Genomic DNA, 26,269 nt, shown 5'->3' with positions numbered 1-26,269 from the left:
GGTGACCCTGCCCATGGCAGGGGGTTTGAAACTAGATGAAGGTCCCTTCCTACCCAAACCATTCCATAAATCTGTGATTGTTTTACTGCTCTTTTTACCACCCTCTCAGTTCTTTATTTGATACAGCCAAACAGAGTCAGGATGGAGATTAGCAGTGGGAAGGCAGTTAAAAAAAGGAGCCCCTGAGGAAGATCTGAAGAAGGTGGATTAGGATCTGACCGCACAGCGAGGTCGGGCGAGGTTGCTGAGGATTGGCAGCTACATACCATCCATTGCACAGGCTCCACAAAGGTAACTAAACTTGTTTTTCCTTTCTCTAAATGCTGTTTTTGTAGCAACATAGTGCTGCCAGTTCGGACGTGCATTTCTTTTTTAACCAGGCGTTCAGTATTCCCTTGCCCTTGCGCTGCGTTAGCACCAAGTGCCCCGCGCTGCTGACACGCCGGTGGGCGCACACGGCTCCCCATCGTCCTTCCCCAGTCACACGATACCGGCGACATAACACGGTTATCCTGCCGCAGGTAAGGGAAAAGAGTTTTAATATGGATAATGCGGCGGGCGGCGGCGGCACCCAGCCAACACAGCAGCTCTGTGAACACAGCCAGCGACTGCCCCAAGCCAACATGGCCCCCGAGGGCATAAGCGGCGAAGAGAACCGGCGGCCCTGGTAAGCGCGGAACCCCCCGCCCCCTGCCGGGCGGCCGCGCACGCGCTCCATGAGGTGAGGCTAGGCTAGGGGAGGAGAGGGAAGGCGTGGCAGGCCGAGGCCGGCGGGTTTACCGGGGGAGCGGCGGCGGGGAAGGCTGCGGTCCGGTAGTCTGCGCTCCAGCCATGCCCGTACGCTTCAGGGTGAGGCGGGGCGGGGCGGGGCTGCCGGGCCGCGACCGGGGCGGTGGGGTGTGTGTATCCATGTCTGTCTGTGTGCGCACCCCGGCGGGCCGGGCCCCGGGCGAGGGAAGTAGCGACCCCGGCGGGCCTCTGCGGCCGGCAGGAGGAGGGAGGGGATTCAAGCGTTTATAGGGTGCCACCGTCGAGGCGGGAAAGGGGAGACCTTTGCGCTCAGGAGCTAATGAAGACGGAAACAGTTCAGTCGTGTCGATGACAGCGGGTTCTGGCTGTGTTTGTTCCTGAAACTTTATTCACTTAAAAATGTAAACAAGTTTTTTTGCGTACTTTTTGTGCATGGTGTTATTCCGCGCTTTTTCTCCATAGCAGTCAAGTAGTTTTTGCTCTTCGGAGGGTAGGTAAAGAAGGGCTGTTTGCATATGTATAGCTGAATCCTGCTGCGGCCTTGTTGGTGTTTTTCCCCATGGAGATCTGTTGCCAACAGACGCAGGGAAGCAGGATGTGCACCGGTCACTTGACAGACACCTCTCTGTTTACTGCAGGGGCTGAGTGAATATAACAGAAACTTCAGATGGAAAACCCCAGAGTTTTGTAGTCCGTTCGAGCAGCAGAAATCCTTGTGGGCAGGACTTCGGTCAGATCAGTTTGGTAAGCAAGTGCCCTGAAAAGCTGCTCCATTGATTGCAAATCTGAGCTGGCTCTGATAAGGATGAGGTGGGGCTGCAAGCCTGGAAAGGTTTGCTGTGATTGAGTACATGGCCACAATGAGCTGGTAATGTTTGTGTTTTGTGCACTTTATACAGTAAAGATATATTCTTGGTCATCATTTAGAGTATGTCTTTGGATGCCATATTCTTTCTGCCTTTTAATCTTAGTGTTACTTTTTAAAATCTGAAAAACACATGGTTTCTAACATGCAGCATAAGCCAAGTCTCAAGCATGAAGCACACATGTAGTTTTAACCCATACAGGGTGTGCAGAAGGAGACACTGAGTTAACTGTGGAGCATGGAAACATTAAGTAAAATTCTGTATGTAAGGGAAGACTGACTTGGGCAAAATTGCTACAAAGTAAAATTGTTATGAAAACTAACGGGAACAGGTAACAGAAAAAACAACGCAACAAAAAGATGATCATTGAATGGAAAAGGTTGTGGTGCTGTAATATAGGAGTTAGGGGTTGTAGGCATTATTGTGGCAGGAAAATGCAGGCTTGGGAAGTAGAAGACAAAGGAAATGGCATCTGGATTCAAAGGCCTGTAGGGAGTTGAGGAGTAGGAGTAAGCTGGAGGGTGCTGACAACTGCAGTGCTTTGAAAAGGAGCAGTAAAAATAGGAATTACTGCAGTAGCACTTTTGCAATCTAGTGCAACTGCACTACACAGTCTGTGTAATTGGGAGTCCAGTATATTCATTCCTACAATAAAGGTTCCAAATTAAAGCCTGGTAATTAAGAACCAACCACTGGGAGTAAGGTTTGTTTTTAGTTGAGATGCTAGACATTTTAATAAATAACTTAATCTTCCTAATTAATATGCTTTATATGCATTACTGCTGTTTTCCATTACTGCAAAATGTGTGTTTTTTTAATTTTGCTTTCCTTAGCACGTGGGTCTGCCTATGGGTACCTGTATAAGTTCCACAACTTATGAACATTTAAACATATTAACTTCTTTTCCAAACTGTAATCAATGCTTCTTTACCAGTCAAACTAAACTGCAAATTTTGCAAGACTTGCAATAAAGTCATGAGTTAGAAATACAAAAATTTTACCTCCTCATGTTGTAGCAGTCTTTTTGTGCTTGGTGTAGTTTTCCTACATCTTTGTGTTAATTTTCACTCCCACCTTTTTTCTGGTCTTTTAACCATCTGCATCTTCAGATGTCACTCTTGCCACCTCATAGGAATTGCAGATTGTCATTGATAGTTCCCTTGCAGTTCTTCCAGTTGAAACACATAGTTAGCAGTTTTAAGGATGACTTAGACCATCACCCCAAGAAGTTAACAGCTCCAGGTACTCTGACTTCCTCTCTGATACTTTTTCAGACTTTTTCCACTGGAATTGCTTCCTACTACCTGTATGTGTAGGCAGACATCCAAACATTCTGCATACCTGTCACCATTGTTTTTTCTCTCTTTTTCTATGTAGATTTTCATGACATAGAAGTTTCTCTCTAGCCTAGAAAGTGTTTCATTAGTCAGTTAGGGGCCTTCACTTATTTTTCTCTCACAGCTGAGTACTTTGTAGTTGGATTATGATTTCCCACTTTAAATGCTTTCAGTCATTCAATCCTGTTCTTAAAATGGTGGGGTAATTTTATTTTCATCTATGTTTGCCAAGGCCAGCAATTCTTTAAAATAATTTGATAGCTGGTTTTGTCACAGCCTTTTTACAATTTTGAAGTTATTTTGGTGTTCATACTGTAAAAAGTCACCAGCTATCTGAGATGGTTTTAAATCAGCATTGTATTATATGGATAAGGGTCTGTCACTGTCCTGTCACAATCATCAAGAACCTCTTCAGAGATACTGTGCATGTGTAATGAGAAATGTTTCTGGCATACTGTAGCATTGCAGATTGGTTATTCTGCATCTGTGTTAACTGCATTCTTTTACTGGCTGTGTTAGTTTTATTGTTGTTCAGCTCCTAGAATCAATTTGCAAAAGGCTGTCCTGTGGCTGTGTTTGCTTTATAGGGTTTTATCCAACATGGTCCTGGAGCACCATGTTCCTGCCTCTCTTTAGTGGAAAGGAAAGATGTTCACAAATAGGAAGAAAGACAGAATTTCACAGCTGTGCCCATAATTCATAGGCTGTCATTGTTCAAGGATATTAAAATAGTTTTTTTCTAATAAGTTCTATGATAAACTTATAGTATCACTCTATTACAAGAATAAACTAAGTCTTCAATAGAATGTTTTTATTAAACCTAATATGTCTTTTTCAGGAATCACAAGAGAACCAAACTTCATTTCCAAGAGAAGGGTGCCTTACCATAATCCACAGATTTCAAAGTACTTTGAATGGACAGCAGATTGTGACTTGAATGACCCACTCAGAACTGAAGCTCTTAGGACTACAGAGTTGTATGCAGGCCCCAGCAGCAATGTGAATGATGTGAATGGGGAAAATACTGAAACGCCAAAAGGACCCGGAATCCCCTCAGAAGTTCGGTCACATTCAGTAGATTTGAGAGGTGAAACAGCTCTTGCCCTTGCAGAAAACAACATGAAAAAATCACCATCTGCAGCTCCACCAAATCAAAATGAAGCATTTTCATCTCCAAAAAAAGAATTAGAAAAAATGGGTAATGGGGTAAGGGAAGATTTAAAGTCTTTTTTATTGGCCATTTTAGAAATTATTAATCTTATACTTGAAATAATTTAATGCACATACATCAGCTTCTGTTGTCTAACTCTCTCCTTAATTCTGTATTTTGATACTCTATGTTGTAGCTTTGTTGTTGGGAGAACAGTACTTGTGAGACCAGATTTTGGCTCAACTTAGGTCAATGGGAATTTGCCCTTCATGTGCCATCACTATTGATTTCACTTAAACAAGGTTTTAGCCAATTCTGTATCGTTGGGGTTGTTTGCTATAATGAGAAAATGTACTTTGCGTTCATTTAATTCATACAACCAAACCCCAAACTGTTGGTTTGAAAGGGTGCATTGAAAGATAGTTGACTTGCCAGGCATTGTAGGAAAGGGAACACCAGTGGGTTTTTTTTCCTTGTTGTCAGCTTCACAGAGTCCTTCAGAGGAAGGCAGGCATGAATATTCCACGTTTATATACTTTCCCCAGAAATTCTGAATATCAAAGCCAGTTTGTTTGGAAGAGTCCTCATGAAAAGTCACCGATACTTGCAGCTGAACAGGTAACTTTAAAGAATCCAAAAAGTAAATGAATACTTTCTTTTTGTATCAGCAAAGGTGCTTACCTTCTGAGATTTCCTTTCTTCCACTTCTGTCAGGGGAATGACAAACATGAATATTGTTACATGTTTTTTTTTCCTCCTTAATATACAAAAGTACAGTATAATTAGATCTGTTTTCTTATTATTCTTTATTGTAGTCAGGCCTAGTTACTCGTTCTCCTTATGCCTCGTTGTGTTTTGTCCTTTATAATGGGACTGCTTTCTTCTTTTTGCATTAATTTGCCTTAGGAGCTCTAAGATCCTACTCAATGTTACCCTTCACTTTTACCATTTTTATGTTAGGTAGTATATAGCTAATAACAGAGGCATGTTCAGGTGTTCTGCATTACAACAACATGTCTTCAACTGAAATAATTCAGGTTTCACTATTTATTCTCATGGTCTTTTATGGGTTACCACAGTTTCTTACTCAGTCTCCATCTCTGTGTGTATATACTTCTGAGCCCTAAAGTGCATCTCTAGTGTTTTTTTCTTTCATAAGAGCCACTTATATTTAAAAGAGGAGTCTTCTCATTTTATGATACTTTTGTGGCACTTTAATATGTCTCATGAATTTTTGAACTTTGTAGGATTGGAAATGCTGCTATTTCTAATCAGACCACAAAGAGTAACTCTGGTTGTGAGACTGCTTTGTGTTTTCAATTCACTGTTACTGGGATCAGGATTTAGAAGAATCAGCCTGTTTTTTGGTCATTTTACAGTATGAAATAGGCACTTCTGCTTTTATTTTGTCTTCTGTTTCTTCACTAGGAGCATATACATTAGTGGGATTACTACAAATGGTGCACTTTCTTACACATTTCATTATTGATGTTTGTGAACATTGTGCTGTTTCAGAAGAAAGACTAAAATCCAAAAGAGCAAACTTTTTTCACAGCTTATACAGAATAAAAAGCTGGAAGAATAAGTCTGTAGGAACTGTAAATCATAGGATAAATAAAATTTAGAGAAAATCCTAACATGTGTGAATGTTTGGAGGTTCTAAATTTAAGGTTAGAATTTCATGATAAAAATTATACGTATTAACAAACTGATATTTGTTAGATTTTTGTTGATATAATGGAGAATATATCTGAATACTGAATAATGGCAGTACCTTTCCCTTGAAGAGATTCTGTGGAAATACTAAAGTTACCCAAGTTAGGTTGTAAGTCAGACCTAAAGTCTCATAGCAAAGCTGGGGAAAGCGTATGCTTGTGACATATGGCATGGCCTTTTAATTCAGCACCCCATGATAAGATGATACCTGACCACATATTAGGCAAATTCTCTACCTTGTTTTATAATACAGTATTGATTGGAAAATAGCGGGTAGCTCAAATTACCCAAGCCTTAAGCATCCAATTCTAAAACACAGAACAGCTGTTACTTATGGACTGCACATGTGCTTAAGACTCATAGGAAAGTTATGGCATATGCTTGAAAAAAATACGATCCTACATGAAACTGTGAAGGTGAACTGTCTTCCCAAATGAACAGAAAGTCTGTTGGTGCACTTCAGTAAGAACAACGTTTAACCACAGGTTTAACTGTGTCTGACTTGGTCACTTTTAAATGTGTTTTTATCAGATGTAGTTTGTTTTCAATTTGTCCTAGAAGTTAATTAGTCTGCACATGATGTATTCGTGCACAACTGTCTCTCTGCTCATATGTGAGTGTATTTGCATGAATTAGTTAACTGATTTTGAAAATTTAGCCTTAAGGTAAGCAAATCACACCTTTGTTTGTTTTCTTCCCTCCCAAGGTTATTTGCAACACAGGTAAAACTCCTGCAATTACTTCTGAAACTGCATGTGAGAGAAATTTCAAAAGCTCTCCTTCTGTTAATGGTCCACAAGAGAGAGGTGGTTCAGAAGAGAAAGGATTTCCGGTTTGTGAACAAGTAAATATTTCCCTAAAAGAAAGGCGTTAGTATACTTCTGTCATTTTGATTTGTTCTTTTCTAGAATGCAGGGGTGAGCTTATGTTGAATTTTTTAGTTACATTTTAGAGCTGGACTCAGTAGTGGTTTTGCTATAAAAGACTAAAAATAATAACCCTCTGCAGCTCTGTTTGCTCTTACGGGGTTTCTGTAGTGGTTTCTGTAGTTTCTGTAGTGCATTTGTTGAGTTTACAGTGACATTTTCAGTGTGTTTTTCCTGACACCTTAATTTATGAGCTTTCAGGTGGGTTTTCTTTTTCTCTCTTTTTTTTTTTTTAATTGAAACTTGCTTTTTAGTCATTAGAACAGTTTCTGAAATGTAAATCTCTGATTTGTACTCTTATTGGTACCACTTTAATCTCTTGGTATGCAGGAGGGCTGGATGGGGGGGGTCTGGAATTTTTTGGATCTCATAAATCAGACACAGTGTGAATAAAAACAAATATTTTGATGTATGAAAGATGCCACAGTTAGAACTGATTTTCAGCCCATAGTTGTAATTTGAAGAAACATAGAGGAAGCGTTAGGGTTCGTTTCCGTTTGCCTTGATAAGTTGAAAGGTAGAAAGGTAATTAATTGTATTTAGCACAAGGCTCTAACAGGACCTTGTGTAGCCTATGTAGGCTTTGTTACTCAGTTCAAAACATTAAAATATATTTTATGGAAGTAATATGGTTGTGTGAAGCCTTGCATTTCCTTGTCTTGCTGTTGGCTTGGATAGACTTCAGTGAGATTTTAGAAATGATGGGTCTGGCTGTTATACCAGATTCAAAGATAAAGATGATTGTTGACTGGGAGGCTTCATAATTTAAAATTGAGACCTGCCCAGTGCTTTAAATCTCACCTGGGAATAAGGAATTTTATGTCTCCTTTTACCTCTTTTAGAAGATGACATGAGGCTTTCAGGAAGCATTTCTGTGCTTTTAATACTGGAAATTCAGGTTACGTTTTCCCAAGAGAGCTAATAAAGGGAAGGAAGAGAATATATGAGAAGGGAATTTTGGTGGGAGTGTCTAAAACACTTCTTGTTTATACTGATAGCTGTATTCTGGTCTTGGAAAAGTTTTTGATAATTTTGGTGGGATGTTTCTCTTGTTGTTTTTTTTGTTTGTTTGTTTTTTGTTTTTTTCTTGAATCTGAACAATATCTGTGAAGATCTCTTGTAGAATCAGAATTCATGTGTGAGATTTCCGAGAGGATAAAATAGGCGAGGAAAAAAAACTATCTTTGATGTGAAAATTGAACAACTCAATTTGACCTTTTATAAATGAGAGTGACAGCAAATTAAAAATTTGGTTTATAATAAATTCCTTTATATTGCTTTGTTATTAAGCTAAGAGGTTTGGTGTTTAGGCTTGGGGTTTTTTTTATTACAAATTCCAGAAATATGTGTGTTAAGTCTTACACAGCTCAGGTTAGAATACACAGGTATTGTGTTATTTTATTTATGTGTTTTGTATTAAATTCATTTTGTAAAGTGTACAGAGGGGATCATCTAAGTAACTGAAAGTTGCAGTTAGGATCTTAGCTTTGGTGTTTTGCTAGTTTATGTTTGTATTAACAAAGGAATATAATATTCTTGGTTGTATTAAGTGTGCTAAGCATCTAACTAAAAATGTACTTTTTGTGAAAGCTGGATGTCAAAAGGAGTACAGGGGGATTCAGACTGATAGCTAATGTGGTATTTTTACAATTATCTTTGCCTTAGAGTAAGAGGGAAGAACCGTTTCAAAAGCCAGCAGAAGATGCAGCAAAACAAGGGAAATCAGAACAGAAACATCCTAAACAAAAAAATAAGCAGCATATCAATCCAAAGCCCCTCTCTTTACATTCAAGTCGTGGGTATGTATAAAATAGGAAAACTTAACCTAGTGACTAGTTGTACAGGAGCCTAGTACTTCGAGTGATGGATGAAACCATGCCATGCTGCAGTCGCAGGAGCAAATGCCCCCTCGCAGTGCTGGGATTGAGTTTCATGTGGGTACATCCAAACCTGTTGTTAATTTCCATCTTCTTCTCTGTGAAGTGGAAGTGGAAGCTTTCTAATCATACTCATTTAGTTGAACCTTCTGATGCAATAATGTTACTGTTAATGCATTTAACACGAATGACGTTAAATCATTGCAGTGCAGCTAAACTTTCAGTGAGTGCTTTGGAAGTTGTATTCACCTTTTAAACTGCTCTCCTGTGCTTGCTTCATGCCTTAAAACTGTGATGATTGTACTTGATGTCTGTTTTTTCTAGTCTGTATCACCATCTGTCCCGGAGTAACAAAAGCAACCACATGAGGTAAAGGGAAGTAGAGAAATTGGTCCCATTTAGGGTAATCTTGACAAGCATGGAGATGAAATTATATGTTACTGAGTGCTATTAAGGTATCTTCTTCTTTTGCCACATTCCTACATTGCAGTAACTGAACTTGTTTCCGTTTTCCACACATCTGAGATACACCGAGAGAAATAAAAGCCCAGAATGGATGCAGGTTTTAAAATCCATAAATTAATTCATTTCTTCTGCCTTTGTGCTTAATGTATGTCCCAGTGATTGCTTTTATTCACTTTCTGTTAGATTTTGGGCATTAGATTATACATGGAAGAGGAGACTTACCTAGGTCTGAATGCTGTTGGATATTGGGAGATAATTACAAAATAATCACTCAAAATTCTGTGAAAATTTCTCTGTGAAAGTTTTCATAAAATTTCTTCATGAAAAAATGAGTGGAGATAGTACGGTTAAAACCTGCGACTCTGGTTTTTATAGCTTTTTTATGTAGAAGATAATAGTTTTGCAGTGAGTAGTGTGTGAAGTTCTTGATATTTTGCTATGGCTCCTTTTCATTTAAGGACGGATTTCTGCCTCTTATGCCTTTGATGTGGTAGCACAAGACAAAAGTCTCCAAAACATTCACTGGGCAGATAGCTGTCAAAATGTACAAGTTCTCAGTATGCAGACAGGACTGTCACTTCTGATGCAAGCTGCATTGCATGGCCTGATTTTGCAGCAGAGTGACTGGCATCAAGACACAGCAGTGATGTGTTTTTGAGCTAATTCATTAGTTCTGCAACCAAAACTGAAGGAATTCTGTCAGTTTCAAAGAAAGGGACGTATTGAAAAAAATTTTGAACAAAAAGTGTTTGGGTATTTTTTTTATCAGTATATTTCATTTTATAAAGTGCATTTTACTCTCTGACTTCAGGCTTTTATGATCCATTTCTGAAGAAGGACTGAAAAAGAGGGTGTTTTCTCTCAGTGCTGAATATATTAAAGTTAGTAATGTTTTAAAGCAAGATTAAAAACAAAAATCTCTTCAGATTTAAGCTGATAAATTCTCAGTTCAGTGCTTAAAAACCTGAAGTATTGCTTATTGCCTGCTATAGGTTAGATGGTGTTAATTTTTCTTTGTATGTGTGTGGCAGAAAGGAAAATGGATCCATCTTTTCAAGTGCCGAGGCCTTCTGTAAATCAAAGCCAGTAAGACATGGATGAATTATACTGACCATTGTTCTGGTAGTCAGATGTTTCTAGCCCCAACAGTTCACCCCACCCATATGCAGACTGCCTTTAGAGTGGAGTTCATAGAAGGAAATGTCTCAGACCCATTAGTGCCAAACCAGGCATTTTTACTTAAATGCACTACCATCAGTGACTTAAACCAAAATGCTGCACTTTACATTCAAGAAATTGAGTCTTACGTGTATATTGTGTTGTGCTGATTTGGCTGTCAGGGCAAAAGCTTCTGACAGAAGGGCTGTGAGGAAAAAAAACAGGAAGAGTAACTACTTGAAGAGCCACCAACTGCGAAAGAGACTTTTTCCTCACTTTCCTAGTTGTGTTGTTATGGATGAGTTGGTGTTTTTCACATCTTAGCCCTGGCATGTAAGTGCAAGTATACTTATGATTGTTGGTATAACTTTAAGTGTGTTCTTAACGAGTATTCTGGATATCAAGCTTTATTCTTTCTGTTGTGTTTTCCTCTTCTCATTCTTGATTTCTTAGGAAGATGAACACTGAATATAGGGCAAAATTTCTGTCTCCAGCCCAGTATTTCTACAAAGATGGAGCTTGGTCTCGTATTAGGAGTAAATTTCCCAACCAGGTGAGTATTCTTAAAACACCTGCAGCCAGAGTATGATTTGTATTTTGATTTATAGATGCAAAAGTCTTTGAATTGTGGTGTTTGTAAGATGCAGTTTTGAGATCAGAATACTCCCAAAGGTGAGTATGCAAAGGCAATTAGGTTCTGTCAAGTCAGTATAATGTATGGTAAGAAAAAGAGGAGATGCTCTGACTTAAAGAATATATAAATGTGACATCTAAAGTGAGGAGGAGTTTTGATTCCCTTACAGTCAGAATCATTCAGAACAGAGTATTGGACCAGATAACATCAGCATTGATGTTGAGCCAGATTTTAAGAAGCAGAATTTTTCAAATTGTAGAATTGGATGTTAAGCGATTCCAAAGGAATAAAAGGAAAATGCCAGCATATGTATCAGCCTAGGTCAGGTTGATAGTCAGGCTCAGCTTGCCATGCTGAATCCATTCAAAGCAGTCAGCTGAATTCAGTCCTACACGATATCAGATTGAGAATTTCTCTTGCAAGTTTCAGTCAATATACATATTTTCTTGTAGATTGTTCCGTAACTGTGATCAGTGTTATATAAGAACTCCCTTGACAGAACTCTGAAAATGCTGATTGGCTTCAGGATTTCTTAGCAGTGTTATTGCACATGATTTCCTAAAAAATCAGTACTGTTAGCAGCCTGCTAAGAAACTGCTAGAGCTAGTTCTGCAACTGTTAGTTTTCACTGAATTGATTTAGGCTTCTCCCAGCTTATGGAGCCTTTATGAGATGCTGTGCTACTACCTGAAAGCATGAGTTTCCTTGTCAGCTGGGACCAAGCTGATGTGTAAGGTAGAACTGGAGCAGATGGCTCTATAGTGTTGGGCTTTGAGACTGAAAATAACATTTTCTGACAATTGCAGGAATAATGTAGCATTCAGTTCTGTGTTTCTCACTGGACTTAATTTAGCAAGTAAATTTCTTTTTAGACAAAAAAAAGTATATTTAATACATGCAAAATACTCAGTGCAAAATGGGTCTTAAGACTGTAGCGTAGTATGTGATGATTCATAATCAGATTTTGTGTATGCATGCAGAAGGTAATCCGTTCTGTGAAAACAGCCTCAAGATGATGTTGGAGGACTAAAAACAAGTGACATTTTTATTTTTTTTATATGTATTGCTGTATGGTTTGGGTTTGCTGTAATGAAGGCTGTAGAATATTCTGAACTATTGCATGCAGCCTGAGAAAGTGGTATGCAGTGTATTTCTGTAGAAGGTTATGTCATTTTTCTGGTATGTAAGACCTTAATTTGGAGACTGGCTGCTGTATCAGTAACATTCAAAACAGTCAGGAGCAGTGCTCAGCTTCAAGAGCAACTGACTAGTGAGCAAGTAAAGGGAAAGGGATGCATTGCCTTGGAATAGATTGTGGCACAGCCAGGTGGGAGGAGTCACTGCAGTATAGTCAAGGGAGAGAATGAGAAAACTGCAAGTAGACAATGGATGTTCTGCTTTACCAGGCATGATCCTTTATGGGTTGTGTTTCAGAGCTTTGCAGCATTTCAGAGATTTTCATTAGTTCCAAAGACTTTTGCAGCATTTAGAGTGTATGGGAAACCAGTAAATTATCACACTTTAGATAAGTGTTTAGGATGTGTCTGACTTTCCACAGAGGTTTTCTTGCTGACAAGGGAATTGCAGGAAACTGGAAACAAGTCACTTGGCAGTAGGCATGAACAATTAAAAAAAGAATTAAGATTTTAGGGCTTTCTGCTTGAAGTTGTGGTGGATAGCTGAAAGAGTCAAATTAATTTTAAGACTATAATAACAAGTATTTTATTGATGACACATGTGCTTAAATTACACATTTTTGATTACATACACATTTTTATGTATGCATGCCTACATTAGATCCTAATATGAGCTCATATAAAAGAGGCATTTTATAATTGGACAATCAGAATTTCTCCTGTCTGTTAGACTTGAAGTCCCATGCCTGTGAGCGTATGTTATGGTTTAACCCCAGTCAGCAGGCAGCCCCACACAGCCACTCACTTAGTCCCCTGTGTCAGGATGGTGGAGAGAATCGGGAGAGTAAAAGTGAGAAAACTCCTGGGTTAAGGCAGTTCAGTAGGTAAAGGAAAAAGCTTTTTGTGCAAGGAAAGCAAACCAAGGAATTCATTCATCACTTCCCATGGGCAGGCACGTGTTCGGCCATCTGCAGGAGAGTCAGGCTCCATCACACCTAGTGGTTACTTGGGAAGATGAGCACTGTTACTCCAAATGTCGCTTGCTTCTTCCCCCAACTTTATATGCTGAGCATGATGCCATATGGTGTGGAATGTCCCTTGGGTCAGTTGGGGTCAGCTGTACTGGCTGTGTCCCTCTCAGCTTCTTGTGCACCCGTATCCTGCTCGCTGGTGGGATAGGATGAGAAGTAGAAGAGGCCTTGACTCTGTGTGAGCACTGCTCAGCAATAGGGAAAACATTCCTGTGTTATCAACACTGTTTTCAGCACAAGTCTGAAACATAGCACCATAGGAGCTACTATAAGGAATTTTACCTTATCTCAGCCAAAACCAGTACAGCTTATCAAACTAGTTTTGCTAGTAGACAAAGAATAGTATTTAGCTTGTGTAAATGTGTTACTGTGTGGGACTTTTTTTCTGTATGGAGTTTTTTGAATTTGCTATTGTTAATATTTTCATATGTATGATTGATGGTTATAGTTCTTAATAAGAAGCTTTTTGTGGGAGTAGTGAAAGCAAGGAGCAAGGTTAAGGCTTGGAATTTTCTGGTCTTCAGGAGAGGTTGGAAGAAAACCAGGGTTGCTTCTTAAAACCTCTAATACAAGAATAAAAATCCTGATAGACCCAATTCTTGGCCAGGCTTTCTTTTTTTTGTTTGCAGCATCCATCAATACTTTTGTTCTAAAAACTACAAGATGGCATCAAGTATGGCTAAAATAGTAGGTCTGAATAAAATACTTCATTCACAGTTGAGACATAAGAAGGAATCCAGCCAGTTAAGAAATATGTTAACATCAGATTAATAAAAGTCTTCATAACTTGAAAAAAAGTGTCAAGTGCATCAGTTTTATTATAAAGCAACAAAAGTACTTCAGCCATTTGTGGTATAGGCTGCCCAACAGTCCTTTTGGTTTCTACATGATTCCATACCTATTCCCATACTAGTGCATTGACATGAAATGTTCCTCAAAACTGTATCTAGCCTCAACATTTGGTGGGTTCTTAACATTCACCCCTTGCCAAAGGAGCCTACAGAACAACTCTCGCTTGATGTTAAGTGGTTATTAGATGATAAGCTCTGACTGATCCAATCTGTTTGCTCTCTTAGTTGGGAGCACACATGGTAACTTTGGGTGCAAAGCAAACTTTCTTAAGTTCTGATCCCAAACAGGCAAATCGTAGAAAGGTTTGGGTTGGAAGGGACTTTAAGGGTTATCCAGTTCCAACCCCTCTGCCACAGGCAGGGTCACCTTCCACTAGACCAGGTTGCTCAGAGCCCTGTGCATCCTGGCCTTGAACACTGCCAGGGATGAGCAGCCACAGCTTCTCTGGGCATCCTGTGCCAGTGTCTCACCACCCTCACAGAGAAGAATTTCTTTCTAATATGTCACCTAATTCTCCCCTCTGTCACCTTAAAGCCATTCGCCCTTGTCTTGTCCCTGTGTGACCTTGTTGAAAGTCCCTCTCTGGATTTCTCTCCAAGTCCTGAAAGGCTGCTAGAAGGTACCTGGAGCCTTGTCTTCTCCAGGCTGAACTACCCCAGCTCTCTCAGCGTGTCTTCATAGGAGAGGTGCACCAGCCCTCTGATTTTCTTCATGGCCCTCCTCTGGACTTGCTCCAGCAGGTACATAATAATACTGATTATTACCATACCGTAATAGAATCCTGGTATGACCTTAGTTAGGCATAGCTATTACTCCTAGACTGCTACTCTACAATATATTATTAAGGGCTGCTTTCCAGCAGTTGAATGAAGAAATTGCTTTAAGTTATGGTTTTGAAAAATTAATGTGGGCAATTCATAATCACAGGGGGCTCTGGGGCCAGTGTCCTTCTGAGATAATGCTGCCCCTGAGTCACTGGAGGAGATGGTTGTCCTTTGTACTTCTTCACAATTCACTGGAGACATAGTATTCTTCCCCTCCCTGCAGTGTCCTGTTGCTCTGGATTTATATTCCTTCTGTTGTGGCTATCATAATTAATTTTTCATTCTTCTACTTCAAGTGAATAATCCAGTAAATCACTTGCACCTCTAACTTTAAATTCGCCTCTTAAAGTGACAAGCATATATTTTTAATGGGCTGTTTTTTGGAAGCTTCTCAGGTTGAATTATGGGATGTTAGCTGGTGTGGGCTAAGTGGATTTCTGTCTGCTGCATCCAGTTTCTTTTAGTGGGTTTAGTGGAATTGGGCCCAACTGTTCCTTGCAGGAAGAACAATGTGAAGTCTATTATAAAAGAAGAATAAATAAGAAGAGCTATAAAAATGTGTTAGAGGAAGTGTCAGTACTACTTTCCTGCTCTTTGATAAAATGCTTCCTGTGAACCATTTTTTAGTGAGCCAGAATTCACACAGTATCACAAAGTTATTTTTAATAATTTAAACGTAAAAGTTTTGTTGCTTTTTCTTCCTTCACTTTAATTGTGTTTGGGTGAAAGACAGAAGACAGTGTGAGTGTTTAAGTAGTTTTAACCATAAAAGTGATTGCGTATAATTAGGAGTATAATGTCTGGAGAGCTTCACTTTTATTTTTTTAAGACTAAACCTGACATCTGAAGAGTTTTGTGTGTCATTCTTAGTTACTGATAGTCTAGAAGGGAAATGTTGATATTATGTCTTAGATAAAATAGCACCAAGAATTCTCATCAGCTCCTGGCTGAGCTAAGATTAATGTAGCTAGAGACAGTTGCAATGTTCACAGCATAGAAACTTAGCATTGCACATGCACATAGACCTGTTGACTTGAAATAATCATAAACTAGCGGTGAATGTATTTTTACGTGTTAATGCTTAGAAATCTAGATGAATTTCATCCAGGTTGGCAAAAACTGTTGAAACACCAGTACTGATGTATTTGTTTTACAGCTTTTTACTGAATCTCAGGGAGGCAGCATAGAGCTATGCTGATAGGTTTTTTTATTTAATTTCTTACTTAGATTGAAGTAAAGTTACAAGAATTGTAACAACAATACAGTGTTGAGAGAAAAATAAGAAATTTTAAAATTATTCTGTATTCTCTTTAGGCTTCTCAAAACACCCTAAATTCCATGTGGTATATGGAGGTTGGTTCCATCTATGTCCCTGTTTTTGATGTTTGGAGCACTGTGTCTGACGGGAAGATTAGAATTCAGCACAAAACTTATTTGTAGTGGCTGCGTAACTTTTTGTGCTCTTTGAATGAATAATTGACAATTTTGCTTTGGCAACATGGCTCAAACATGCTTACTAAATACACCCTTTTGTTGTGTTTGCTTTCTCTTTGTTGCATTTACTGCAGCATGCAATGGTTGTACTGTGAATGGCTCTGTATTATAAGTAATTTGCTTTTCTCCTGTAGCTGCTATTAGCTAATGCAAATATAATAGCCTGTTGGTGAACTTTAAACAAACATGCAACTTATGAAGCCTTGATGTGTAGGTGAAAGAACTTCGAGAAAGAGCAAAGGCATACAGGCAACGAGTGGAGGGAACTCACTTCTCCCGAGACCATCTCAATCAGATCCTGTCTGATAATAACAGTCTTTGGGATGTGTCCTCAAATTCCAGTTCAGAAGAAGGCATCAGCAACAACATCAGAGCACTAGATCTTGCTGGGTAAGGTTGTTATTTATGCCTATTATAGTGAAGCTTTGAAATGGAGCAAAATGATGAATATCAGCATAGCTGAGAGAGCTTGGATGTTTGACTGGAGTCAAGATGTGATAGGGCAGGGTGCTCAGTAATCTCATCTAGGCCCCCTTTCCCCAGAGGCTGGACTAGATGGTGTTAAGAAGACCCTTCAAACCTGGCTGTTCTACAATTCTGGGATATGTAAATTCTCTAGAACAGATGCAGGCGTTTACCTTTTCATAGATATATCAGTCGATACGTACTCAAGTGGAAAATGGGGTACAGTCCAGTCTTCTGAAAGGAGAGAAGGTTGCTCCTTTATAATTCTCCACAAATGCATATTTAGTGTGGCAACCTTAGTCTGTCTCATCAAGTCCGGAGGAATTTCCCACTGACTCATACGGAAGTAATGCTATTCTTTCCGCTGGAATGGTATGAAGTATGTTTTGCCTATTGAGATGTTACCAGTGTTCTTGTCAGGATTAATTAATCTTGTGGTTGAGTCTTAGAAACTGTTTAGTTCCAAGATGAAGTTTTAGGAACTGGAATGGTGTACATCCATTTTCTCCTTCCTTGGAAGGCCATCAGAATTGGCCGATACTGCTAGGAAAATTCAGAATTGGTATTTTAATAAAATGTACAGACTATTGTTGAAGGAAGGAGGACAAGAAAAAGCCATTTTTGTCTTATTTGAGATCTGATATTTAAAACCGTGCCTTGGATGCCTGTGTCTGTAGACCACTTTCACTGCCGTGCATGCACTACTTGTCTTCTGTGTGAGAGATCTACCCATTGGCATGCCCTAATAAGGTTGGGGGATTACATGTAAAAGGGTATTTATTACACTATGTGTGATACTAAGTATGGTGTAATTTTTTTTGTCTATCAGTTTGGTTTTTTGCCTGTGAAATGCAGATCCTCTTGCTGATCTCATTTCTGTGCACTGGGCTAATTTGCACTGATTTCTGTGAGCAGTTAAGAATTTAACACTTTCAAAAAGTTGTGCCTAGAGAGGAGTCTTCTAAACTGTTTTCCTTTCAAAAATGTGCTATCAGCTGTCCCTTTATACTGAACTTTTTTTTTTTTTGAGCACTTCTGATAATCTAACTTGTTGTTTAAATTGGAAATAGAGCCCTAATTTTACATTACATTTTTTTGAAATGATAATCCAGAAAGAATTTTCACAGAATCTAGTTTGAAGATGGATTGTGCTTAAACATCAGTTAGAACTTCAGTGGAAATTTAACCATTCATCATGTCAACTATACTACTTTTTAATATCTGAGATATACTTTTGGCAGAAAGGCTGAACTGGATAAATGTGTTCTACATAGACATGTGTATATCATGCAAATAGACGTGTATATCATGCAAATCAACGGTATGAAACACTGTGTTCTTTGTTACCTAGAGTTTCTGAAAAGGAGACTTCACCAAGCCCACAAATGCAGCAGCAGCCTGACTCAAGGAAACAGCCACACCAGGACAGCGCTGAGACAAAAGATATGTCAGATGCTGTAACTGTTCCGGTCCAAAGGCGTTTAGTTTGGGGTGAGCAAGAAGAAACTGAAGAAAGGGAGAATCGGCAATCAACAGAAGAGGGAGAAAAAGAAGATGAACAAGCAGCAGTTTTGGCTCAGCAGTTAGAAGAAAACAATAAAAATGCCAATGAAGACAAGAAAATAGAAGGGTAACAGTGAACATTTTTGTGATGTATATACAGACTCTCTTCCTCTAACATCTCAGAAATTTTCAGGTTAACTAATTTTTGGTTTAAAATCAGATTTACTTAAGAGAGCATAAGTTGGTGTGACATTACTTTTGTTTTTAACAGTATGATAAGAAATGGGAAAGTCCAAGGCATTGAGCTGGTTGATGAGAGTGGATTGATCATTACGAATAGGGAATTTCTAACTTGCAGGACAGAAGTTTGTAGAAGCAAACAGTTCTAATGTTTTGGGGGTTTTCTTCCAAAACTATAAAATTTGCAATATGGGCTTCTTAGGCTGTTCATTACACAGCAGCCAAGTGTCCTGAAAATTAAAGCTTACTATTTCCTTCAGACAGGCCATGTGGGATTGATAGGACTGAAAAGATAGAATACATGCTAGTCTTGTACTTAAGCATCTGTTTTTCTTAAACCTTTCCCACTCCCCAGAAAAAAACAAACCAAATCCCAACCAAGCTGGTTGGCCATGCAGAGCAGCTTAACCCCTGCAAGTTATCTAAGTCTGCTTGAGAGCTAGAAATGAGGCATTCTTTGCCTAAATGTCCTCAGAGTGTGTCTAGCATGCAGCCATAGGTTCAGGTTACTTGCACAGTGTGAGTATGCTCCCACCTCCTTTTGAAATGTGTCTGGAGAAAGAAGACAGAAGTGGTACTGCTGATTTAATTAATAACCTGGGGGCTAAAGCAGTCGCATAAATGTGGGATACTTGGTTTCAGTTCTACCACATTGACTGAAAAGAGTCAAACCCATATTCCCCCCTCTGAGGTGGCAACTGGGTTCTAAGATTTTCTGGGTGAGTGCTCTTTCCAGCTCTCCTGTTGAGTCTGCTACTGTGTAGCAATACACTCAAGGTTTATTGGGATAGAGGGAGCCTGTACTTGCAGCTTGAGACAATTTATATATGTTACCCAGTTACATAAAAAAAAAAATGACATAAACTAAGACTGAGGGGTGGAATCCAGGACTTCCCGTTGCAAGCAGATGTTTTGGCTACAGGCTCTTGGTGTTTTATGACCCTAACTGTCTTGCCCTAGGCTTCATTGTAGGAATGTATTAGAAACAAAAAGCTCAAGTGCAAGACTCTTGAGTCCTTAGCTAATCCTTTAATCATTTCTCTTTTTTTTCCAGTGAGAATGCCTTAGTATTGAATTCTTCTGCAGCTGTGTCAGATTCTTCTTCTGTATCCTCAAGGACAGGAGGCAGGCTTCCAACCCCGAAGCTGAGAGCGCTTGGTGGAGCTCAGAGGACTCATCATGATCTCACTACCCCAGTTGTTGGTAAAAAGTCTTTTAAATGCAAAGTAATATTTCAAGAATTAAAGGGGGAAAAAAAAGAAGACATGTATGAATTAGTTTATTAGGTTATTTAAGCTCATAAAGCATTTTTCATTTTCTCCACTGCAACAGGAGGTGCGGTTCTAGTGTCTCCTCCTAAATTCAAGTCTTCATCTTCACAGCAGAGAACACGAGGTTTAGGAGCAGACCCTTCTTCAGCTAAGCAAGGTGCAAGAGAAGCTTCAAAAAGAAGGTCCTTCCGGGTGAGCCACAAAAGAGACTTAGAGTTCTACATTTTGGAATGTGCTTTCTAATTAATAGCAAATAATTTATTTAATATGTTATTTAATATTTTTTTTTCTTCAGTTGTCATCTACTAGTCTAAAAAAAATCAGCATCTGTGACTAAAAAAGGCTGATGTCTGACTGAAGAATTTATTGGGGGGCATCAGGCAAAGGAGTTGAGGCTATTGGAGTAAGATTGGATGAGCTCCATTTTGTTTTTTTCTGCTACATGCACAGGATCTATTAAAAAACCCCCAAACAAAACAAAATAACCCAAAACAAAAACACAGCCCTCCCGCAACAAAATACACACACAAAAAACCAAACCCAAACAAAAAAAAAAAAACAACCGCCACATTAAAGTTACTGACATAGGGCACGGTCCAGATTCCTTGACTTGAAAGAAATTCAAAAGGGGTTAGGTGCCTGTGTACAACATGTGCCAGAATAGCTTCATTCTTGCTTTCCTTTACTTCTGTGCTTCTTTTACTTTGCAGCTTGCATTGTTGATAAAAGAAAAATAGAAACATTTAGGAGTTGTTTAACTGTCTTCCTCTCAAAATTGTGGGTTGGTTGGTTGGTTGTTTTTTTTTTTTTTAGGTCAAGTTGTGCTTAGTCTGTGTTCTACAAAGACAGCGAGCATTTTGCTGCATACATCCCTGTAGCATGTTTTGTGATAGAAGCAAGTTTGTGATAGAAGAAGTTTGGTTTTGGGGTGGTTTTTTTTAATTATTTTCTTTCTATTGTGTTTTAGCCTGATGCGGAAGTGGAAGCTGTGCCACTCCTTACCTCTCCACCTGCTGGGCTGGGAACTTTGGATCCTCTGCCACTTAGACAGGATCAGTGGCCTCCTAACAGGGTTTCTGATCAGCAAGCTCCTTTTGCTTCAGCCCATCAAGGGTGTTCCTCTACACCTCGTGTGCAGAAGTCAGCCAAAAGCTGTTCTATGCCTTGCTGGAGTCCTTCTTGTCGTATTCAAGGGACTCTCAAAGATCCAGAATTCCAGCATAATGGTGGGTTTGGGGTATTAACTGACTATGTTAGAGTGCTGCAGGATAGGAATGGCTACAGTGCAATGCTCGGGCCAAGAGAGTGCTGAGATTGCTGACTTACACTCTACGAAGAATGTGTTGCTTGTAAACAAAAGCTCTTCTATTACATGTTTAGTCTTGCTGTGGAAATGTGTACAACTTTCCACATTAGTTTCAGATTCCATTAATATCATTGTATTCTAGTGGTCTGTTTTCTAATTTTGCCTTATTATTTTTAATAAGTACTTACTCATTATGAGAATTAATTTGGTTTAGCATGAACAGTTGTAGTTTTTAATCTTTTTATGCTGCAACTAGATGCTGTGATGCTTTTCCACCTGCAGTTATCAACAGCAGAATGTAACTGGGTACCTTTATGGTATAGTGTTATTTTGCAGGAGTTGCGGATATCTGAGAGATAAGCTCCTTAAATATTTCTGCAGCGTATGGAAACAAAAAAGCCATCTATAGATGATTTATTGGGTATTGAGAGAAACCTTTTCTTGGCTGAGGAGGGATTTGTGCTGGCACAATTCAGAGATCTTAAACAATGTTTAGGGTCACTGGGGACATGACAAATAAAAGAATCCTTCACTTCTTAGTCAAAATAAAGTTTATGTGCTTGACTCCATTCCAGAAAGACTTTCTAGAGCTGCTTAAGGTCCCACAATTTTCAATCCTCACATTATAAGGATTAGCTAAACTAAAGTAGTATTTCTGCTCTAGAATGGAATGAGTAGTTGTCAGGTTAAATGGGATGGTGAAATCCAGAGACCTTCCTCAGAAGGAGGTTAGAATTGGTCCTATGTTCTAGCTCTGCACCTCAAGTTCACTAAGTGAAAGTCACTAAGTAACTTGTAGTATCTACACAAAGATAGGTACCTTGAGAAAAATACAGTAGAATAAGTTTATTTTATCTCAGTTTAAAGAAGTATAGTGGAGGTTTTTGTATGTTTTCTATTTATAAGACTCATGTTTTGGAAATAATGTTGCAACATTTTTAAATGTTGTAAAATGAAATATTATCCTTTGTCTATTTTGAAAGGATTAAAAACTATTCCTTTGATATTTTTCTTTTTCTTTTCTTTTTCTTTTTTTTTTTTTTAATCTTAGGGAATGTTGGCAATCCAAAAATGAGATCATTCCAGTTACCCCTTCAGGAAAGAAACTATAAGGATGAAGGTATTTCTTGTCCCGAAGTATTATTGTATATCATGTGTATATTACCTAGAGTGATTTTAACTTTTGCACTAATGTGAGAGGTTTCTGAATGCAGTAATTCATACTGGTTTATGTGTTTGCATGAATATCTACTGCATTGTATTATATTTCATCAAAATAATTTGAGAGTGTTCATCCGAATAATCTGAAGCAGGAATATGAAAGTATAAATGCGACCAAAAATTAAATAGACCATTGTGACTCAATACGGTTACTGGAGCTTTTTCAGTTCCCCACCTAAAATTGTTTCTTCCCGCACGTTTTTAAGCCTTTGTGTAATAGCAACAGAAGCAAACTGCAAAATGCTCACAGCTGCAGTAACTTTGGATGCAACTTAAAAGGTACCACAAATTTTAAGATAAAGATTTTGTTTGTAAGACTTCAGCACCAGATAGGCAGCATAAAATGATTCCTCTGACTTGAATTTTCACAGCTGTTCCTCTGCTCAGACTGTTAGGGGTACTTATGGCATCCTGTTATTCTGATTGCTGTTTTGGCCTTTTTTTCTCTTTACTGTAAACTTTATCTGGAGGAGCAGCCAGTGCACAGCCCACCAGTACATCTTGGCCTTTTTGTGGGCAGACATAAAGTGTTTCAGTAGTGTGAGTCAACTAAAGGCACTGTAGCCTCATTAGCTTGAACTACTGCTGTATATTGTTTCTTAGCATGGTGTATGAGGTTGAGATTGGTGTGGTGCTGTGCTAGTCGCAATCACCTGTGTTTGGTTTAGATTAGAGTAGGGGCAGAGCAAGTTCGCAAGTTCCTATCTGAATACAGTTTATTTATAAATACACCCCAAGGCAACCAGAAGCTTTTTTCTGTAGCCCTTATGCTTGTTTGCTCCTTGGTTTTAACCAAGGTTCAGAGTGATTCTCTATTTTACTCATTGCAGTTGTCTGGAAAACATGTGGGTTGTGCAGATGGCTCAGCCAAGCATCTGTGTGTCTACATAAACCATACAAAATCCTATAGTACTCTGCAGCTTCCCACAAGCTTGCTGCACACAGGCTAAATGCTGTAACTGCTGTTTCTTTTTTTTAATTTTTTTATCTTTGAGCTGAGTGGTGATGTATAAGCTTTCAGAAACAGGTGAAGTGTGCCAGCTCACAGATATTTCATATGTCCATATTTGTTCATGTACATACAAACCTGGGAGTTATTCCAACGACATGTCTATCTGCAGAAGTGCAGTTAGTGGTTTTCTCATACATGGGAATATAGTTGTTATGCACAGTGTGTGAGCCTGTTATGGGCTGCTTGGATCACTGTATTTCAAGAATTTACAAATGCTGCTGCAAAGTTAATTGAAACACTGGCAAAGTACAGGTTCTGTTTGGGTCGAGTTGTGGAAATTTGTTTTGTTTTCCCCTAGGGAGGGCAGGAAAGAGTGATACAGTCCTTTTTAACCTAGTGCTGGAGAATGGGTGTAATTAAGGTCATTGTTCATAGAGGGCATTTCTGCAGTAGCATAATGTGATGCTTTATCAGAGAAGCAGCATCTAGGCTGCTTAATTTTAAGAGTTCTGCTGGATGAAAGTAGTCCCTGTATTCCAAAGGAAGACCTTTCAAAAGTACAATTTTAAAACATGCTTCTTGTTGTCTTTGTATTAAATTTCCTGTTTTCTTCATAAGACACATTTCTTTTAACAGCTTGTGGTGCACTAGCTGGGTTTGGTACAGAAGAGCTCTTTTGGCAGCATAGGTTATGGTATTTAGTCATGTGTTATTCTAAGGTTGTCTGCTTTGCTTGAAGCAGTGGGTTACTTTCATGAAAGTGTTATTATCAGAGGCTAGGCTATACAGACTTCAGTGGCAGAGGAACAATATCTGAGATCTTCTGATGCAGGAAAGTAAATGCAGAGGTGACTTGGAGAATCTGGCAATTCCCAGGTGACCATAGGGATCTCATTATAGAGTTTGTCAAGAGCTGGGCATGTAGCTATGTTAAACTTACCTAGCATTGTAATAGTTTTCTAGTGAGATTCTTCTCCAGCATGTCAGTTACTAAGTAATAAAATTGAGGTGCATTGTGGTACTATTTTAGCACCCATGGTGAAAGAGGGCATAAAAATATTTGTACTTCTGACGTCTGCCATGAGTGTCAACTGTGTTTTAATAGGTATATTTAATCTTCCTATTTACTTTTCCCCTTGTTGCTTTCCTTACAGATGACAGATTGTCTCAGATCTCTGCTCGCTCGGCAGCATCTAGCTCACTTGCATCTCAGATACTGGAACGAGCTCAGAAGAGGAAAGATTTCTGGGGCAAGACATAATCTCTCCCACCTGTTGTATAGAAACTGTTCTGTAAAATGATTTATTTTTTTATAGTTTGTAGTGTACATTTTTAAAAAATTGTGATTGTAGATACCATGCAGCGTCCTTTCACTTAGCACTAATGTGGCCCAAGTTTTAGGACTTGCCATCCCTATTTAAACCAGTGTTGAAAATGTAGGTCCTTTATATCTGAGAGTTACATTTTCACTATGACACAACAGCCATGTGGTTTGGGTTTTGTTTTTTTTTGTTTGTTTGTTTGTTTTTTTTTACGGTGGCACCTCTTGAAACCAAGATAATTATTTTTTTTTAATGCAACCCGTGTGTAGCTTGCCAAGTTCTTCTGCTGCAGTCATGCAGTATGACCTGAGGGCAGTATTTAGGGGCAACACCATCATTCGACGCCTCAATTACTTGATATTAATCAGCTGTCTTAAAGGCAATTGTGGTATATTTATTTATGTTACTATATGAATTGTCAGTACAAGACAGTGCTGTAACAAAAAGTTGCTTTTGCTGCTTACAGCTTTTAACCTGTTACCAAAAAAATCCTTTTTTCTTAATGAAGCTAATATGGAACATACAAGAGTTTGTGAAAAGGACACAAAGTGTTAGGGTTTGTTTGCTGTCCAGTTTTTTCTGCCAGGATGACTATTAGAGTTGAGTTTGTCAGAGTACTTACGTGAACATTTGTCTTTTTTGTGGAAAAGATCCTTGTTTAGTGCTGATTTAAACTTCTCTAGAAAAAGCAACCTTATGCAGTGGCCTTCCCCAGCCCCACTTCAAACTCAGGTATTTAAGAGTAGTTGATCTCTTAAAGTAAATTCAAAGGAATGCTTTTGTTTTTCCTGACTTTGATGTTTTAATTACCTCTTCTAGTTGCCTGTTTCTGGGAGACTGACATACTGTTGTGACTGTCACAGTTAAAAGTATGATTTATGCTGACAGCTTGTTTTATCTTTCTAAGAGATGAAGCAAGTTAACTTGAAGTAGAGGAAATAGGTGGCTAGCAGCTAGTTTAGTTCTTCTTGTGTAGCTTCAAGTGTTAATATTACTTCATTTGGAAATTTTATACAAGAACAACTTGAATTTTGTACACATTTACTTACATTTTGATTTTGTATACAATTATGTATGCATATTACTGAAAATAAAAATGGTTGATTTGTTTCTAGTCAAGTTATGCTGGATAAATTTGTGGAACATACTGTGTTGGCACTTCTGTGTTCAGTTCTCTGTTTTACCTGTTCAGCTGGAATATTTGTGGACTTTTGAAAGACAAGAAGCTACCCCATTTCCGGTTTTCAGAAAGTTACTAAAGCTAGATATGTTGATACTTGGAATTATGATTGGCTACAGATACTTGTCCTAGATATTACAACAGCATATATGCCGATTTTGCTTACAGTATTGCAGCATGAATCTGGTGCATCCGGGTAGCTCTGAGTTTGTTGGATGTGTGCTGTATGGGATGTGCATATTGATTTCTGCCAGGGAGACAATAGGTGTGGTAAAGGGTGATAATTTTTGTTGCATGGGGATACAAACTCCATTTAGAGATAAAAATGGAAGCCCTTGGTGTCTTATACATCATTGTGACATTATTTCTCATCTGAACAAATCTTATCTTTTACCTGAAATTTGTAATTGAATTTACTTTTGGAAAGAAGTATTTAAGGCAAATGTAGACAAAATATCATTTTTGAGTAATGCTAGTGCAAAGCTTCTGAAGGATGTTCTTCTGTAGCCTTCAAGGCAGATGTAAAATGATTTATGCCTGCCTTCTGCTATTGTTGTTACCTAGTTCAAGAGGGGGTTTTGTTTTATTCAGAC

At 38.7% G+C, this 26,269-nt stretch overlaps 1 protein-coding gene across 1 annotated transcript; it reads left to right on the top strand.

Annotated features, from left to right (window-relative positions):
• Positions 1-831: 831 nt before the first annotated feature.
• MDM1 (Mdm1 nuclear protein) lies at positions 832-25,615 on the top strand. The gene is made up of 15 exons (XM_062613705.1): positions 832-849; positions 1,389-1,494; positions 3,792-4,159; positions 4,587-4,721; positions 6,526-6,651; positions 8,411-8,544; positions 10,699-10,798; positions 16,037-16,075; positions 16,431-16,606; positions 18,033-18,311; positions 19,479-19,627; positions 19,757-19,887; positions 20,663-20,921; positions 22,053-22,121; positions 24,329-25,615. The coding sequence occupies exons 1-15, from the start codon at positions 832-834 to the stop codon at positions 24,433-24,435; spliced, it is 2,196 nt and encodes a 731-aa protein (XP_062469689.1). The 3' UTR covers positions 24,436-25,615.
• Positions 25,616-26,269: the final 654 nt, after the last annotated feature.

This window comes from Pezoporus occidentalis, unplaced genomic scaffold, assembly GCF_034315485.1.
Source record: "Pezoporus occidentalis ecotype Australia unplaced genomic scaffold, CSIRO_AGI_Poc_V1 ctg17, whole genome shotgun sequence".
Taxonomy (NCBI): Eukaryota; Metazoa; Chordata; class Aves; order Psittaciformes; family Psittacidae; genus Pezoporus; species Pezoporus occidentalis.
Note: the sequence above shows the minus strand (reverse complement) of the source record. Positions and strands in the feature narration are given on the sequence as shown.

Bases quoted from the DNA above. Each gene is read 5' to 3' on its own strand.
- MDM1 (XM_062613705.1), top strand. The intron at 8,545-10,698 runs GTATGTATAAAA...TTGATTTCTTAG, and splicing joins TCTTTACATTCAAGTCGTGG to GAAGATGAACACTGAATATA. The intron at 10,799-16,036 runs GTGAGTATTCTT...TATTCTCTTTAG, and splicing joins GGAGTAAATTTCCCAACCAG to GCTTCTCAAAACACCCTAAA.